General features: G+C 53.4%; 1 protein-coding gene across 1 annotated transcript; it reads left to right on the top strand.

Annotated features, from left to right (window-relative positions):
* Window positions 1–311: 311 nt before the first annotated feature.
* FAM131C (family with sequence similarity 131 member C) lies at window positions 312–19,115 on the top strand. Its single transcript, XM_038746892.1, has 7 exons — window positions 312–481; window positions 13,446–13,561; window positions 14,782–14,817; window positions 15,384–15,477; window positions 15,747–15,929; window positions 16,268–16,402; window positions 17,677–19,115. The coding sequence occupies exons 1-7, from the start codon at window positions 460–462 to the stop codon at window positions 18,015–18,017; spliced, it is 927 nt and encodes a 308-aa protein (XP_038602820.1). The 5' UTR covers window positions 312–459; the 3' UTR covers window positions 18,018–19,115.

The following is a 19,115-nucleotide window of genomic DNA, read 5'->3' as shown; positions in this document are numbered from 1 at the left end:
CTCCCCGCTCCCCTTCTCTCTCTCTCTGTCTCTCCCGGTGTCTCTCTGTGTCTCTCACTGTCTCTGTCCTCTGGTCCCTGGAGCAACAGGTGAGTCTGGCGGGGCCGGCGGCCCTGGGGCTGGGGGGGTTGGTCCGTCCTTGCCAGGCCCGGCCCGATCTCCATCGTCTCCCGCCCGGCTCCCGCCCCGGTCCCCCCCCCCCCCGGGCCCGCTGTGACCCCGCTCCGGCCCGCAAACTCGGGGCGGGGGCGGGGTTGGGGGCGGGGTCGTCGTCGCGGTCGGTGGTGCGGAGCGGGAGCGGCCCCCGAAGCGCGGCTGGACAGCCATGACCCCCGGGAAGGCTCCTAGGACCGCTCCCGCTCCCGCTCCCGCTCCCGCTCCGGGTCCCTCCCCCGGTCCTGGTCCCGGTTCTGGTCCCTGGTCCCTGGTCTGGTGCCCGCGCCCGCCGCTCGCCCCGTGATGGGCTCCTGCGTGTCCAGCGGTGAGTGACGGAGGGACGGAGGGAGGGACGGAGGGAGGGAGGCTGGGGGTCGAGGGGACAGACACGGGCCCGTGGGTGGTCCTCGCTCAGCGCGGGCAGAAGGCCAGCCTCCCCAGACCAGACGCAGACCCGGTCCAGCCCCAACCCCAGTCCCAGCCCGGTCCTGTCCAGCCCCAACCCCAGCCCAGTCCTGTCCAGCCCCAACCCCAGCCCAGTCCTGTCCAGCCCCAACCCCAGCCCAGTCCTGTCCTGTCCAGCCCCAACCCCAGTCCTGTCCTGTCCAGCCCCAGACCAGCCCAGCCCATCCCTAGCCCCAGCCCAGTCCAGCCCAGCCCTAGCCCAGTCTAGTCTCAGCCCAACCCAGTCCCGTCTCAGCCCGGTCCAGTCCATCCTAGCCCAGTCCAGTACAACCCTAGTGCAACCCAGCCCCAGCTCAGTCCAGCCTCATCCTAGTCCAATCCACCCCAGTCCAGCCCAGCCCTAGCCCCAGCCCAGCCCTAGCCCAGTCTAGTCTCAGCCCAGTCCAGGCCATCCTAGCCCAGTCCAGTACAGCCCTAGTGCAACCCAACCCCAGCCCAGTACAGCCTCAGCCTTGTCCAGTCTGCCCCATCCCAGTCCAGTCCTAGCCCAGTCCAGTCCCAGCCCAGTCCAACCTAGCCTAGTCCAGTCCACCCTAGTCCAGTCCAGTCCAGCCTTAGCCCAACCCAGCCCCAGTCCAGTCCACCCTAGCCCTACCCAGCCCAGCCCTAGCCCAGTCTAGCCCCAGCCCAGTCCAGTCTCAGCCCAGTCCAGCCCACCCTAGCCCAGTCCAGCCCTAGCCCAACCCATCCCCAGCCCAGTCCAGCCCAACCCAGCCCAGCCCTAGCCCAGTCTAGCTTCAGCCCAGCCCAGTCCAGTCTGCTCTAACCCAGTCTGGTACAGCCCTAGTCCAACCCAGCCCCAGCCCAGTCCAACTTCACCCTAGTCCAGTCCACCCCACCCCAGTCCCGTCCAGCCTCAGCCTAGTCCGGTGCACTCTAGCCCACTTCAGTACAGCCCTAGCCCACCCCAGCCAAGTCCAGTCCAGCCCAACCCAACCCAGCCCTAGCCCAGTCTAGCTTCAGCCCAGCCCAGTCCAGTCTGCCCTAGCCCAGTCCAGTCCAGCCCTAGCCCAACCCAGCCCCAGCCCAGTCCAGCTTCAGCCTAGTACAGCCTGCCCCAGCCCAGTCTAGTCCAGCCCTATCCCAGTCTGGCCCCAGCCCAGTCCAGCCCCAAGCCAGTCCAACCTCAGCCTAGTCCAGTCCACCCCAGCCCAGTCCAGCCTCAGCCTAGTCCAGTCTGCCCTAGCCCGGTCCAGTACAGCCCTAGCCCAGTCCACCCTAGCCCAGTTCAGTCCAACCCCAGCCCAGTCCAGCCCCAGCTCAGTCCAACCTCAGCCTAGCCCAGTCCAGCCCCAGCCCAGTTTAGCCTCAGCCTAGCCCAGTCCTGTCCCAGCCCAGTTCAGCCTCAGCCTAGTCCAGTCCACCCTATCCCAGTCCAGTAGAGCTCTAGTCCAACCCAGCCCCAGCCCAGTCCAGCCTCAGCCTAGTCCAGTCTGCCCTAGCCCAATCCAGTCCAGCCTTAGCCCAGTCCACCCTATCCCAGTCCAGCCCCAGCCCAGTCCAGCCTCATCCTGGTCCAGTCCACCCCAGCCCAGTCTAGCTCAATCTAGTCCAGCCCAAACCCAGCCCCAGCCCAGTCTAACTTCAACTCACCCCCAGCCCAGCCCTTGCTCCGGCCCCAACCAACCTCAGCCCAGCCCCAGCCCCATTCACACTGGTCCAGTGGGGCGATTGTATCTGCTGTCCACTGTGACCGGGGGTCTCGGGGCAGATAAGACGTTCCCCAGTCCCGGCTCCTGAGCTGGGGGAAGGAATTCAGTACATAGCTCCCGCCCTACCTCCCCAGCTCCCAATCCTCTCCATCACCCCAGTCTTCCAGACAGGGTAAAGGAACTCCAAACAGGCTTCCCCCCAAAAATGGTAGACTCCACTCTTTTCCTCCCCTTCCAAGGCCCCCAGGTCAAGGAAACTCCACAGCAAAACCTGGATTTAGGGAATCCCATCTTTTGTTGTTTATGGACAGGAGAACTCAGGTGGGATAGATCCAATGATCTCTCAAGGCCCTTTGGAGCCCGAGGTGCTAACGATTTACACTGCTCCTTGCCCCACAGGCCTGCTCCTAGAAAGGTTCAAGCCTCCGTGTGGAGCCCGTGGATGGAGTCAATCAATTAATTGATTGACTTGTACTTCCTGAGCGCTTAGTACAGTGCTCTGCACACAGTAAGCACTCAATAAATACGATTTATTGAATGAATGAATCAATCGTATTTATAGAACTCTTATTTATTGAATCCAAGAGCCAAGGGCTCCAGAATGATCCCCCACCCCTGACTCTCCATAAGGTTTACAGGGTAATGGTGGTGGGCTCATGCATATTGTGGACACAGACCCTCCCACTGTTGAGGGCGCAGGTGAGGGAGGCCCACTGGGACCCAGACCCGCACCAGGCTGGGGTCTTCGCCTCGCCATCTGGGCCTCTTCCTCCATCCCAGCAGTGGCCAGTGGGAAGGCCTGGGAAGGGCAGAGCAATTCAGAGGAATGGTCTTGAGTTCCTCCCTACAAATGGCACAATCTGGGACCCAGAATGTAAGGAGAGAGAAGTGGGGGTCATCCCCAGCTTGGCCAACCAACTCATGGGTCCAGTAGCCCCCTCTGCCAGCCCAGTTCTCCCTGCCCTGGATCGCTGACATCCTCCTCCAGATAGTAAGCTTGTTGTGGGCAGGGAATGGGTTTTACCAACTCTGTTATATTGTTCTGCATGGTAAATGCTCAGTAAATATGATTGATTGATTTTTTTGATCCAAGATGAGAACCTTTGACTCGCCTCAGTTGGGGCTCAGGGGCCTGAGACCTTCCAAGCAGTGTCTTTGATGTGGCCCCTGGAGGGTCCTAAGCCCTCGGTTGCCTTCCTCCCCTCAAAGAAATGGGGCTGGAGAAGAGCCCTCTCCCCTATTCTCCCCTCAGCCACCCTGCCTCACCAGAATGGCCCACCATAATAATAATAATAATGACGATGATGGTATTTGTTAAGCACTTACTGTGTTCCAAGTACTGTACTAAGCTCTGGGGTGAATGCAAGCGAAATGGGTTGGATGCAGTCCCTGTCCCATGTGGGACTCACAGTCTCAATCACCATTTTACAGATGAGGTAACTGAGGCCCAGAGAAGTGAAGTGACCTGCCCAAGGTCACAGCAGACATATATCAGAGTCAGGATTAGAACCCATGACCTTATCGAGCTCTTCCAGATCCGTGCTTTACCCACTGTGCCACGCTGCTTCTCACCATGGGAGAAGAGGGTGTGCAGGGGCTCCTAATTTAATCAACCAGTGGTATTTATTGAGTGCTTATTGTATGCAGAGCATTGACCTCTCTTTTGAGCGCCCCCCACCCCCTCCAGCTTCCAAGGATTCAGCATTTGGGGGCTGCTCCAATGCGGGCTTCTAGATCACTGGTCTAACTCCTGTTGGGAGCTTCTATCAGAAGAGGAGTGCTGGGCAAGACCCTTCTACTTCCCAAACCCCGGGGCTGCGTGGCAAAGACTGAGGGGACCGGTGAGCCAGGGAAGGGTTTCCCCTGATCTCCTAGCACCAGAGAACAACAAAAGAAAACTTTTGGAAGCTTGGCTCACTGCATCCAGCAAGGTTTTAGCAAGAAACAGGCTGCTGACTGCTTGCGGGGATTTGGGCATGTTTGTCTGTGATTTGCATCGATTTCAAAGCGGATGTGAAAGAACTCCACGCAATCAACGCTGACGTGGAAAATTCAAAACCAGCAGAAGTTTCAGGTTAACCCAGCCTTGCAAATAGCCTTATAGTTTACCAGCCCATACAAATACTTTTCCAGTTGATCCTTGCCCAAGAGCTGGGGGTTTACCAACCACTGGGCAAAATCATTACGGCGTCTTCCCTGAGCGAATGATTGTTTGGAAGGTTGCTTAAAGTCCTCGATGTCCTCTGGGTTTCTGGTTCAAGTTATCCCTGGGGGGAGGGGGAGGGGAAGGAGAATCTATTTCCTCTGTACAAATCGTTTCACCAGCTGAGTTCCAAATTGCCTTCTGAAGGATGCTTGAGTCAGAAATCGAGACCGTTGGATTTACTCTCCCTCCTCTGTTAGGTCCAGGAACCTGTGCAGAATCTCCTATGGTTTCTTTGTTGTTTTATACAGCAGTGCTGCAACCAGCTTTTGAGAGGAGAAGTGAATAAAAATAAAAATCCCTGAGTAAGCTCTTACCCCCTCAGGAAGAGAAGAAATGATTTTCAGATTCCACATCGTGCCTGCGTCTGCGACATGGAGGCGAATTGAATAACCGCAGACCCCTGATTTTTGCTTCCAGGTCTAATGCTATGATTCTTAACAGCTTTCTCCAGCCCACGATGAACCACCATTAGCCCTGAGCCACCCAGGAAGAAGGATGGACTCACTTTCCTATTTTGCCATAAGGCAAGCTGAAGCTTAGGGCAGTGCCGCCCCTTGGTCAAGGTCACTCAGCAAACTGGGGACTGAGATTTGCTCCTGACCCCCAGGATTGAGGGAAGAATACTTGGCCTCCAGGCTCTCATTTTTCCCAACCTGCACTCCATCAGCATGACAGAGAGCCAGGAATGTTTGACTCTGGATTTGCCAAGTCCAAATTGAGCCAATGTTGCCTTGGTCTGAAAACAAAGCCCAAAAGCTGAGGAATTCATCCCGCTGAGAGATCTCAGAGGGTCCCCTTGTCACCGATCATCATTTTCTTGCTCCAGGTTCATCCCACTGACCAACCTTGGGATCGGATTGGTCCAACAGGTTGGCCCGGGGATGAAGACAATCCCCCTCTACTCTGGGAATTCTGACAATCGGCTGTCAGACAGAAGCATTATGGCCTAGTACCATGGAAAGAGCCCAGATCCGGGAGTTAAAGGACCTTGGATCTAACCCTATGTCCACACTCGCCTGCTGTGGGAACTTGGGCAAGTCATACCGCTTCTCTGGGCCTCAGTTTCCTCAACTGTAAAATGGGGATGGAATACCAGTTCTCCCTCCCTCCTACTTTGACTTTGAACCCCACATGGGAAGCGACTGTATCTGACCTGATTATCCACTCCACAGCTTGGCGAATAGTAAGTGCTTAACAAATACCACCATTATAATTATTAGAGGTTGGGGGAAGATTGGTCCCAGACTTGTTTCAGGACATCTTTCTAAATGATGGATTCTGTCTGCTGTAGGCAGGGCTGAAAGAGAGCTAGAAAGGGGGAAATGGTCCCTTATCTGGTCCTCAACCTGGCCTTCCCCGGTCTCGTAGGAGGCAAACTCCTGGCTGGCCCTGACTCTGTCCTAACCTGCTCTCCCACTGTGATGATTCCCCAGCCCCCTCATCCAGAGGCTTCGTCATCATAGGCCAAACACCTGGGCTCCATCACCCTGGGGTCAACCGGATTAGTTTGGGTCTGACTCGGGGAAGTTGTGAAATTCAGGTTTGGAGGAACGTCAGGCAGCTAATCTCACTCTGCACAGGGAAGCAGGAAGACCAAAGAGATGAGACTCATCTATCCAATCTGGGACCCCCCCCCCGCCCCCCCCCCCACAACCCCATCCCTCATGGGGGCCAGAAGAGCTCTTAAACCATTTAATGCTTAGTTGGGGGCAGTTTAATCTTTGGGGGAGGGGAGGCAGCTGCCGCCTGCTCTGAAAATCATCAGGGGCAACTCAAGACAGTACCACCCTGCCAACAATGCGTCCTAAAAATATCTGTTATGGAGAGCCAGTTAGTGTTAGTAACAGCCTTGGCATCGCTGACAGGCAGCCTGTCTGTTGGTCTGGGCACCGCACCTGTGGCGATGACTCACCCTTGGGGAACATTGAGTTACACTAGAATCCCGCCTGCTGCAGAGTCCCATTGGCTTCCCCAGAGATAGCAGGTGTCCGTCTTGAGACCCAGTTCTGCCCCCGTCAATAGTGATAATAACTACCCAGACTAGAGGTTGTACTGCTCCACGGTAAGCTCTTTGAGGGCAGGGATCGGGCCTATTAACTCTAGTCTACTCTTCCAAGCGTTTAGTACAGTGCTTGACACAGAGCAGGCACTCAATAGATATAGTTGATTGGTTGATGAATGGATTGATTGAGAATTGGAAGGTTATGGTGGTGGTATTTGTAAAATGGGGATTGAGACTGTGAGTCCCGTGTGGGACATGAACTATGTCCAGCCTGATTACTTTGTATCATCCCCTAGTGCTTAGAACAGTACCTGGCATATAGTAAATACCATAAAAAATAAATGAGACAGTCGTCTCATTCACTGGGAAGGTTTAGGTGTCAGCCTGCCAAGGCAGGAAGACGGTCAAAGTGATTGCTCAAGTCCCTTCCAGCTCGAAGCTCTGATGATTAGAATTTGGACTCCTTGTGCTGAGCCAGTCTGAGTCCTGACTTAGACGAAGGTCCCACCTCATCCCTCTCAAAACTCCCCTCTGGCTGGGCTGCCCAGGTCCGTGGGCGCTGCCTCTTTCATGATTCTGTTCTTTCTCACTCATTGGAGGTCAGGGCATGGTAATAATAATAATAATAGTAACTGTGGTATTTTTTACGTGCTTACTACGTGCCAGGCACTGAACTAGGAGCTGAGTTGGATACAAGCAAAATGGATTGGACACAGTCCCTATTCCACTTGGGGCTTACAGTCTTAATCCCCATTTTACAGGTGCGGTAACTGGGGCACAGAGAAGTGAAGTGACTTGCCCAAGATCACACAGCAGACAAATGGTGGAGCCGGGATTGGAACTCAGGCTCTTCTGATTCCCAGGCCTGTGCTCTATCCACTAGGCTGTGGTGCTTTCTCAAGCTAATAATAATGATAACTGAGATGTTTGTTAAATTCTTACCAGGTGCCAAGCATAGGGGTAGAAGCAATATCACCAGATCTGATATTGTCCTGTCCCACATGGGGCTCACAATCTAAGGAGGAGGGAGAACAGGTATCAAACTCCCCACTTCACAGATGAAGAAACTGAGGCACGGTGAAGTTAAATGAATTACCCAAAATCACCCAACAGGCAAGTAGCAGTCTGGAATAAGGACCCAGGTTTCCCAACTCCCGGCCCTATGATCTTTCCACCAGGTCATGCCACTTCCCCTCAGCTGAGCGCCCCTCCCCAGCCTCGCTCAGGGATGGTGGAACCTGGGTCTCCCCCAGGTTGCCCTCAGGTTGCCACGGTGACAGAGCCCACCCACTGAGGAGCCAGGACCCTGAGGGAGCGGGCTGGGAAGGAGTCTGGGGGTCTCTGGCCGGTGGGGTTGGCTGGGTGAGTAGAGCCAGTGAGCCAGGCCAGGTGATCTCCTTGGATCCTGTCGGGGAGGAAGGAGGGGGCTGCAGTTTGATTTTCTGTAGGTCCTCTCTTTGACCCCCGCTCTCTCTGATCTCACTCCCTGTCTCAATCGCTGGCTCCTCCCTCCCCTATTCTTCCGAGCCCCCTCAGCTGTGTTTTTCCAATCCCAGTGACGTCCGCAGGCCTTATTCCCAGCAGGGCAAGGAGAGCCAGTGACTTCACAGAGGGCTGGTTCATTTCTGGCATCACCATGGCAACAGATCCATGATGTCACAGGACCAAAGTTCTGAGGGGGAAGGAGGTGGGGTTTTCCGTTGTCTGTTGCTCCCCGGACTTGGGGAACAGTGGTTATGACCCGGGCTGGGGGGCTTGTACATAACAACAGAGCTGGTTCGTTACGGCATTATTACACACCCACTATGTGCCCGGCACTGTGCTCGGTGTTGGGGTGACGACGAGATAAACAGTTATGTCATGGATTTATTCCACAAGGGGCTCTATAAGTTAGGGAAGGAAGACGTGGAAAAAAAAATTATAGATAGTGGGAGCATCAACAAATACAAGAAATCAAAAATAGAGGGCAAAATCGTTGAAAAATGGCAGGAGAGCGGTACTGCTGTTTTTTAGCCTTTGCCTCCCCTAGACTGTAGGCTCCTTGTGGGAAGGGAACACATTTACCAACTCTGTTGAATTGGACTCTTCCAAGTGCTTAGTACAGTGCTTTGCACACAGCAGGTGCTCAGTAAATATCATTGATTAATCCATTTGCTTCCAAACTGCCACAGCTTCCTAACAGTTGGGAAGGCAGACAGGAAATCTGGGTTCTCGTCCCAGTCCCATCACTAACTTGTTCTGTGAACTGGAGCAAGTTACTCAACTTTTCTGAGCCTCGGTTTTCCAATCTCCAAAAAGGGATGCATAGCTTAGTGGAAAGAGCACAGATCTGGGTATCAGAGGACTTGGGTTCTAATCCTGACTCCGCCACATACCCGCTGTGTGACCTTGGGCAAGTCACTTTGGGGATTCAATACCCGTTCTCTCTCTCCTACTTAGATGGTGAGCCCCATGTATCTACCCCAGCACTTAATACAATGCCCGGCATGTAGTATGCACTTAAGTACCATTGGAAAAGAAAAGTGTGAAGATACTGAGAGCATAGTAGAAGAAAGCTTTGTAAATATCTTCTCACACTAATAATAATAATAATTTTGGTAAGTGTTTATTGGATACTTGAGGAGTGTGTACCTCATAATCCTAGAGGAAAGGGATGGGTACTTTCTGTCGTTCCCACAAGTGAGGAACGAGGGGGTGATTGGAGATTCCTCAAAAGTTATGTAAAGTAAAGGTGGAGTGATGGGGGAGGGGGCACGGTCTCTTATCTCTTCCACCAGACTGTAACGTCCTTGAGGGCAGAAATTGCTTATCCCGTACTCCCCCATGCACTCAATACAGTTCTCTGCACTTAGTAAGAGCCCAATAGTACCACTGATTGGTTACCAGGGGCCTCCCCGGATATGTCATCTTTGGTGGTCTTCTGATGACTGGTGGGCTGTGGGATTGGTGGACTTTTTTGTGGTAATTGTTAATAATATACTAATCGTGGTACTTGCTAAGCGCTTACTATGTGCCAAGAACTGAACAAGCAAACCCAGTTGGACATAGTGCATGTCCCATATGGGGCTCACAGGCTTAAACCCCATTTCATAGATGAGGTCTCACACAGAGAAGGTAAGTGATACGCCCAAAGCAGCATGGCTCAGTGGAAAGAGCACGGGCTTTGGAGTCAGAGGTCATGGGTTCAAACCCCGGCTCCGCCTATTGTCAGCTGTGTGACTTTGGGCAAGTCCCTTCACTTCTCTGTGCCTCAGTTACCTCATCTGTAAAATGGGGATTAAGACTGTGAGGCCCCCGTGGGACAACCTGATCACCTTGTGACCTCCCCAGCACTTAGAACAGTGCTTTGCACATAGTAAGCAGTTAATAAATGCTATAATAATAATAATAATAATGAGGGCATTTATTAAGCGCTTCCTATGTGCAAAGCACTGTTCTAAGCACTGGGCATTTACAAGGTGATCAGGTTGTCCCACGGGGGGATCACAGTCTTAATCCCCATTTTACAGATGAGGGAACTGAGGCACAGAGAAGTTAAGTGACTTGCCCAAAGTAAGAATAATAATAATAATGGTATTTGTTAAGCGCTTACTATGTGCAAAGCACTGTTCTAAGCGCTGGGGCATTTACAAGGTGATCAGGTTGTCCCATGGGGGGCTCACAGTCTTAATCCCCATTTTACAGATGAGGGAACTGAGGCACAGAGAAGTTAAGTGACTTGCCCAAAGTAATAATAATAATAATAATAATGGTATTTGTTAAGCGCTTACTATGTGCAAAGCACTGTTCTAAGCGCTGGGGAGATTACAAGGTGATCAGGTTGTCCCGCAGGATGCTCACAGTCTTAATCGCCATTTTACAGATGGGGTAACTGAGGCCCAGAGAAGTGAAGTGACTTGCCCAAAGTCACGCAGCTGACAGTTGGCAGAGCCGGGATTTGAACCCATGACCTCTGGCTCCAAAGCCCGGGCTCTTTCCACTGAGCCACGCTGCTTCTCTGCTGTTCGTACCCCCTCGCCAGACTGCAACGGTGAACAGTACTTCCTTCTTAGTGGAAAATGTAGTGGCAAATCTTGGCTCAAAAGTAATGGCTGCTGATTGTATCTGTCCAGAACATGCAGGTTGTGTAAAGCACAGGGAGGTTATTCCAGCTCCGCTTTTCTCCCTCCGGTGCTCCCAATCCTTGCTTCTGTCCCCTGCCCTCTCCCACGGCCTCTCTCACAACACCTGCTGTGACAACAATCCTCCAGGTTCTGCCTGTCTTGGGGCTCCCAGCTGTTCCCATAGCTCTGGTGGTAACAGGTGCTGGGGTGGTTGATGGGGAGGTCTCCGAAAAAACCCCGGTTGCTAGGCAAATGCTTATTCCCTTCTCTCATCTCCCCACCTTAGTCTCCCTCCCTTCTGTAAGCTTGTTGTGGGCAGGGAACGTGTTCATTTGTATTTCTTGAGTGGTTACTGTGTGAGAAGCAGTGTACTAAGCGCTTGGGAGAGTACAATACAACCACTAACAGACACATTTCCTGCCCACAAAGGGCTCACAGTCTAGAAGGGGAGACAGACGTTAATGTACTTAAATAAACGCATAAATTCATTCATTCAATTCTATCTTATTTATTGAGCACTTACTGTGCAGAGCACTGTACTAAGCGCTTGGGAAAGTACAATACAGCCACTAACAGACACATTTCCTGCCCACAAAGGGCTCACAGTCTAGAAGGGGAGACAGATGTTAATATACTTAAATAAATACATAAATTCGTTCATTCAATTCAATCGTATTTATTGAGCACTTACTGTGTGCAGAGCACTGTACTAAGCTCTTGGGAGAGTACAATACAACCACTAGCAGACACATTTCCTACCCACAAAGGGCTCACAGTCTAGAAGGGGCGACAGACGTTAATATACTTAAATAAATACATAAATTCATTCATTCAATTCGATCGTATTTATTGAGCACTTACTGTGTGCAGAGCACTGTACTAAGCACTTGGGAGAGTACAATACAACCACTAACAGACACATTTCCTGCCCACAAAGGGCTCATAGTCTAGAGGGGGAGACAGACATTAATATACTTAAATGAATACATAAATTCATTCATTCAATTCAATCATATTTATTGAGCGCTTACTGTATGCAGAGCACTGCACTAAGCGCTTGGGAGAGTACAATACAACAACTAACAGACACATTTCCCGCCCACAAAGGGCTCGCAGTCTACTTGTACATATTTATTGTATTTATTTTATTTTGTTAATATGTTTTATTTTGTTTTCTGTCTCCCCTTTCCAGACTGTGAGCCCGCTGTTGGGTAGGGACCATTTCTATATGTTGCCAACTTGTAATTCCCAAGTGCTTAGTACAGTGCTCTGCACACAGTAAGCGCTCAATAAATACGATTGAATGACTGACTGAATGAATAGAAGGGGAGACAGACGTTAATATACTCAAATGCATAAATTCATTCATTCAGTTCAATCGTATTTATTGAGCGCTTACTGTGTGCAGAGCACTGTACTAAGTGCTTATTTAAATAAATACAGATACGTACGTATGTGCTTTGTGGATGGGAGGGAGGATAAATGAAAGGAGCAAGTCAGGGCGATACAGAAGGGAGTGGGAGAAGAGTCTGGCACATTTTAAGTGTGCAATTCATTTAACATGTCTACCAGCTCTGTTGTATCGTACTTTCTCAAGAGCTTAGCACAGGGCTCTGCGCACAATACATGCTCAATAATAACACTGATTGATTCTGCACCACTTACAAACTTGGGTCTGTACCCTTAAGTTCTTTGACACTCACCCATTGCTCTGGACACAGTAAATGCTCAATAAATATGACTGATTGACTGGTTGATCCCACCCTCACTCCAACAACCCTCTCAGGGTGGCACCTGGAGAGTTTCCAGTACTCTGTCAGTCTTGAATATGGCAGGGAGAGTCAAGCAGAGACCTTCCCCTTCCATTCCCTTCCTAGCTTGGACAGTGACTCGTGTATGGAAGGCAATCCACTGTAAGTCAAAACTCCCCTGTGCTGGGCAGCAGCGGCACGCGAGAGAGTCGAGGGTGGAGACTCAAGTTTACTGCATGAAAGAAGGCAATGATAAACCTTCTGTATTTTTACTAAGAAAACTCTATGGATGCACTACCAGAATAATTGTTGATGGAGGTGGGGCCTTCTGGGAGAGATATGTCCATGGCGTCACTCTGGGTTGGAGACAAGACACCCCAATAAGCACTTAAGTACCTGTCTTTACACTCCATTGCTCCCCCGATGTGGACTTTATTTTAGTATCTGTCTTCCCCACTAGACTGTAAGTTCCTCAAGGGCAGGGATCATGTCTACCTATTCTATCATTCTCTCTCAAGGGATTAGTACAGTGCTTGGCACAATATAGGGGCTCAGTAATTAATCAATTTCCTCACCACCTTCCAGCTGGTGCTCAACTCCTGGATTGTCTCTGGAAGGAGGAAGGTGTATCAATACCACCCAGCTGGACCCCCGTCCCAGATTTCTGCCCTATGGGACCTCAGCCATATCTTTTTTTAAAAAAAATAGTATTTCCTAAGTACTTACTATATGCCAGGCACTGCACTAAGCCCTGGGGTTGATACAAACTAATCAGGTTGGACACAGTCTATATCCCACATGAGGCTCAGAGCTTTAATCCCCATTTTAAAGGTGAGGTAACTGAGGCCTAAGTGTCCTAAGTGTCCTGGCTCTCCAGCTAATGTTTCTTTCAGCTACGAGGCCTTGCTGCCTTTGCTTCCCATTTCAGGATTTTCAAACACCTGAAAGAGCGGCTGTGAGGCAAGGATGTTGGTGGGTTGTTGGCTCAGAGTCACACCCTTGGGCCAAGGAGCCCAAAGCACCACCTCAAACTACTTGAGCCCCCCATTGCTCTCTCTGTCACTCACTCTCCTACCCCTTCCTACCCCAATCTCTCTCCTTCTCTTTCAGAATTTGTCTCGAGGGTCCACAAGGATTACTCCATGCCTGGATGTGTGGCCCACCCCACGCCGGGCACCCCCATCTGCTGCCTGCCACCCGCCACTCCACCACCTCTCTCTGGGAAGGTAATTGGATCCCTTCTGACCCTTTTCCCTCGGCCAAACACTACCAGGCTCAGGACCTCCATGGTCTGTGGAATTTGCCCCCAGCAAGGTCAGCTCTCTATTATTCGGGGCTAATTATCCAGGCTCTGTGCTTCCGGCTGCCATCTTCCATTTAGCTGTGTTCCCAACAGAAGTAGAGGGTGTGTTTGTATGTGTATAATAATAATAATAATGATGGTATTTGTTAAGCGCTTACTATGTGCAAGGCACTGTTCTAAGCACTGGGGGGATACAAGGTGATCAGGTTGTCCCACATGGGGCTCACAGTCTTCATCCCTATTTGACAGATGAGGGAACTGAGGCCCAGAGAAGTGAAGTGACTTGCCCAGTGTCACAAAGCTGACAATTGGCGGAGCTGCGATTTGAACCCATGACCTCTGGCTCCAAAACCCGGGCTCTTTCCACTGAGCCACGCTGCGTTGGAGAGGGGCTTGTGGGGTCAGGGATGTGGGAGAGGGAGCTGTATTCAAGCCAGGCCATTTTGTTAGGGAGAAAGGTTGGAATTGGGGGAAAACGGTGGTCTTCAGAAATGAGCCTCAACTTACCAAAAAGAAGCATTGACTCCTGAACCCTGGTGAGGGTGCCCCAGCCCCATCCTGTGTCTCCCCAGCAGACCCCAAGCTGCCTGACGCTTAGACGGAAGATTTCCTAGGTGGATGGAAACCAGGAATCAGTTTGCAAAGGGTCTGAGGCAGAGGAAGTCCTAGTTGACCCCCAGGGCAGTTGGAACTGGTCCTGCAGGTGGAAAGCAGATTGAGGGGGGAGGCCTAGTCTCTGAGCGCAGGGGACCCCTCTGAGTTGAGGCCTTGGGGAGTGGAAAGATGGGGTCTCTTTGCGATGAGCAACTGTTCAGCCCAGAAGCTGAACATCCCCCTGTTCCTGAGCTACAGAATTGGGGAGAGTCCTGGCTCTGGCTCCGGCTCTGGCCTCCTAGTCCCCTAACCCCCAGCGTCTCTGCTCTGCCCGACAAATGGGGGCAGGAACTGGATGGGCCAGGTGCCCAATTCAAATGCAGGGAGGTAAAGGTGGGAATTTGGAAATGCTCATTCCTTAGTGCCCAGCCTCTCTCCCTCCTTCCCTTCACCCACCTCAGAAAAATGGCTGAGGCCTTGGAGTGGCATCAGAGAAGGGAAGGGAAAGGGTTTCGGGTCTCACCTGAACCCTCTCTCCTCTTGTTCTAGGAAAAACGGATGGATTTCTGCTGGGATCCCTGGCAGGTCAGTTGACTTTTTCATTCATTCATCCTGTAGCCCTCGCCCTCCTCTCCTGCTGGATGGCCCCACCTGTTGCTGGCAAGGGGGTCCCCGAGTTTGGGGCAATGGGTTTAGCCCTGGAGGAGCCTGGGGCCATTTGGGAATCTGAGTATCTGCCCTCTTAGCTGGATACTAATCTTCAATCTTTCCCCTGGCATGACCCTGGCCAGAGAAGCAGCATGGCTCAGTGGAAAGAGCACGGGCTTTGGAGTCAGAGGTCATGGGTTCAAATCCCAGCTCTGCCACATGTCTGCTGTGTGACCTTGGGCAAGTCACTTAACTTCTCTGAGCCTCAGTTACCTCATCTGTAAAATGGGGATTAAGACTGTGAGCCCCATGTGGGACAACTTGATCACCTTGCATCCCCACCAGCGCTTAGAACAGTGCTCTGCACATAGTAAGCACTTAACAAATGCCATAATTATTATTATTATTACACCCTGAGGCTCAGGGCTCTAGGTGATTGGGGATTTCTGGGCTGGTGGGGTAACCAGGTCTGACTGCTCACCCTCATCTGCTCCTTCCTGCAGAGGTGCTTCAAGACCTCCAACCTCATCCTCTCGGAGTCCCAATCCTGCTCTGGCAACTACAATGTGGCCGCGCTAGCAACCTCCTCCTTGGTGGGTAGGTAGTGACCAAAGTTCCTGTCTGCCCACCTCTGCTCAACTGAGTCTGCCCACGATCCTTCCTGGGCCACGGCCGGGGGAGGGGCCACAGAGGAGGGCGGGCAGGCTCGGACGACAGAACTGCAGAGCGTGGGCTGGACGGCGGCAGCAAGAGAGAAGTAGGTTAGGCCGCAGAAGGAACTTTCCTGTTGATGAGATGAGTCGCAGAGGTGGAGGAGCAGGGGGATCGGCTGGGGCTCTCACTCTGGCTCATCTGTGCCCCCCCAGGGGTCGTCCAGAGCATCAAGGACCACATCACCAAGCCCACGGCCATGGCTCGGGGTCGCGTGGCCCACCTCATCGAGTGGAAGGGCTGGAGCGCCCCTGGGGCGGGCTGGGCCCCTTCGCCGGCTGAAGAAGAACACTACTGTCACCTTCCCGATGAGCTGCGGGAGGCCCGCTTTGCAGCAGGTCAGTGAGGAGGTGGGAGCTGACGCAGGGGTGAGGAAGAGTGATAAGGGGCTCAGGGCCAAGGGGCCAGCACTTGACAGCCTCAGTCATGCCCCTTGCTCAGGAAGACCTGGCCGGGATGGGGTATATCCAACCTCAGGGTGCTGAATGGGCATGGGGGTAACGGAGGGGCATTGAGGTGAGGATCCCACGGAGACAACTGTCTTGACAGTTGCTCTCTTGGGTGCCAGCCTTGCCTGGCTGCTAATTCAATCCCTCCCAGGGCCCAAAGAGTGGGGTCCCCTTCTTCCTTCCTACAGAGACCACTCCTTCACCCACACTGGCTCCTCTCTGAGCAGGGGTGGCCGAGCAGTTTGCCATCACGGAAGCCACGCTGAGCGCCTGGTCCTCGCTGGATGATGACGCGATGCTCTACGGGGACCGCTACGGGGACCACTACAGGGACCATGCCCAGGATGCCATTCAGCTCCAAGGTAGCATGCTGAAAGCCCAGCCTGGGGTCAAGTCGGGGAACGCTGCTGGGCCCAAGCTGGGCCCACCCTTGGCAGCTACCAATGGCCCCCTCCAAAATTCTGAACAGAGAAATGCCCATGATGCCATCTTTGGGCCAGGCATACAGCCTAACGTCCCGGGCATCATTTTGCAGAGGTAGGCAAATCTCCTGTGATCCTGCAGCGTTTCTCCAGGGAAATCCCTGAACTCCCTACTTGCTCCAGAACCATTGTGTTCCCCACCCAGGCCAGTGTGTAATCCGGGCCAGTGTCCACACTGTGGGAGTCGGACCCTGGGGCGGAAGAAGGTTCGATGCTGAAAATGAAAGTGTCTGGCCCCATATTGTTACCGGATGGGAAGTAGAAGAAACTGAAAACCAGTCTCCCATAGCCATGCTTCCCACACCCTACCTGAGACCTGTTGCTCGATTTTTTTTTTGGACAGACCTGATCTTACTTCAGGCAAGAGAGAGCAGCGTGGTCTAATGGGAAGAGCATAGGCTCGGAGTCCTATGTGCAAGGATTCCGTGGCAATGTGAGAGTCCCTTGCAGTGGGAAGCCCGGTGGAGGCTGGCCTGCAGGACTTCCTGCCTGTGCCTGAGCTCATCCTGAATCCAGTGCCCCCGTGCACTCCCTAACACCTGAGCTGTCCGACACCAGGTGGGTGTGGAGCCCGGGGCGGGCACCCTGGCCTGGGTGGGGATTTGGGCCACCATGGCTCCAAGCATCTAGGACTGGACCAGCCCAGAGCCCAGGCCTCTTGGACAAGGAACTCCTGGGCAGAAGTGATGGGCCTGGGGCCACTGGCTAAACAGCCCCTGCCTGCCCCCAGCCACGGAGGAAACCAGAAAAGCAAGGAGAGAGGACTGGAGCTTGAGGTCAGGGGCACAATAATAATAATAATAATGGCATTTATTAAGTGCTTACTATTTGCAAAGCACTGTTCTAAGCACTGGGGAAGTTACAAGGTGATCAAGTTCTTCTCCGTGGGGCTCACAGTCTTAATCCTCATTTTGCAGATGAGGGTAACTGAGGCCCAGAGAAGTGAAGTGACTTGCCCGAAGTCACACAGTTGACAAGTGGCAGAGCCGGGATCTGAACCCATGGCCTCTGACTCCAAAGCCCCTGCTCTTTCCACTGAGCCACGCTGCTTCTCAAGGTGGAAGTGGAAGGGGCCAGGGCCACAGAGGCTAGCGAGAGTAGGCTAAATCCGTTCCCCTCAACCCCCTTACCACCCTCTTTGCTTTGCCTTCCAGACCTGGAGAACAACTTCCTTCAAGACAGCCTTCAGAGTGGCCCCCAGAGACAGGGTAACTCCACCCTACATAGCAGCCTACAGGCCTTCTCCTCTTCTCTCAACTCCCCACTCCCCCAGGCCCACCCCCTGACAGGGGAATGGGACTTATGCCAGGGGCCCCTGGCGGGGCTGGAGCACCAGATATCCCAGCCAGAGGGTCTGGAGAAGCAGGAATGGCAATCAGAGTCCGCCCCTCCCCTGGCCCCCGTGGACAGTGGCGACGTCCAGCTCCCACTGACCAGCTTCCTCCGCTACGTGGACAGCAGTTCCCTCTCGGAGGATGAAGTGTTCTACAACTGAGGCCGGGGGCACAGGGGGAGGGACAATAGGGTAATGAAGGTGGGATCCCACCCAGAGGCCCAGGAAGCCCAGCGGGATGGATGAGCTGGGGTCTGGGGCCTAGTCGTGGTGCCTCCGACTAGAGCCGTGCCCCGGGGCTCCAGCGCGGGAGTGTTGCCTGGTAGTGGGGACCCCCACCCCCGGGCCTGCCAGGTGGTGGGTAGGGATCCCATGTCTGGGCAGTGCCTCAGTTACCCCAATCCTCCAGCTCGGGACTGGGGATACTCCTGTGAAGGGGTCTGACCTTGTCTTCTGGGCCCAGTAGACCTCATGAGTCCCTTGCCCTCTCTAAGGAAGATGGGAAGAAGGGCAAGCAGGGAACAGGATGGGAAAGGCCAAGATTCCTGGGAATCGGTGCCTCAGTTTACCCCCCAGATCATGAGAGTCAAGCCCTCTCCCTCCACCCCTCTGTCCAGGAATGGAGGAGAAAGGGAGGCAGGATTTGTGACCTGCCCCTCACAGCTCTCCATGTTCCTCCCCTCCCTCTATGGGTGCTCTTACCCCTCCCCAACTTTGATGCCAGGAAGGGGAGTCAATAACAGGGCCTCTCGTACACTTGGGATTTTGCCCCTGGCACAAACCTTCCCTGCCGGATGCTGCTTAACTGCCAGTGACGGGGGCCCAGGTTGGCAAAGGGGTCACTGGGAGCCCTCTCTCCTGGATCCCATGCCTGACTCTGCCCCGCAACTGGCAGGTTTTCCGGGAGAGACTTCTCCTCTCCCCACCCTGTGACTCCTGTCTCTAAAATGCCCCCCACCCCCCACGCACCCCGGGCAGCTGAGACCCTCCCTCCCTCCCTCTCCATGACACTTCACTGTGACCGTCCGTCCATCTGTCCTTGAGCCGGGGGCCCTGGTCCTCACTCTCTGAAAGCGACTCCTTGGTCTCCCGAGGTCCGTACACGTTACACGTGCCCCCCACCCTCCCACAGTGACCATGACCACCGCTGACCACTCGGCTGGGGCCTGGGGTGGGTAGTCCCTGCTCTCGCTGGTGACAGTGTCTCCCTCCCTTCCTCTTGATGTTCTCTGAAGACATTAAAGTGGTCTGGTGGATTGA

Source organism: Tachyglossus aculeatus, chromosome 5, assembly GCF_015852505.1.
Source record: "Tachyglossus aculeatus isolate mTacAcu1 chromosome 5, mTacAcu1.pri, whole genome shotgun sequence".
Taxonomy (NCBI): Eukaryota; Metazoa; Chordata; class Mammalia; order Monotremata; family Tachyglossidae; genus Tachyglossus; species Tachyglossus aculeatus.
This window is presented reverse-complemented; position numbering and strand designations above follow the sequence as displayed.

What these genes read in the sequence shown, in the direction of transcription:
- FAM131C (XM_038746892.1), top strand. Translation starts at nt 460, where the DNA reads ATGGGCTCCTGCGTGTCCAGCG. An exon ending in AGCAACCTCCTCCTTGGTGG is followed by an intron (nt 15,478 to 15,746) that starts GTAGGTAGTGAC and finishes GTGCCCCCCCAG; the next exon opens with GGGTCGTCCAGAGCATCAAG. An exon ending in GGAGGCCCGCTTTGCAGCAG is followed by an intron (nt 15,930 to 16,267) that starts GTCAGTGAGGAG and finishes CTCTCTGAGCAG; the next exon opens with GGGTGGCCGAGCAGTTTGCC.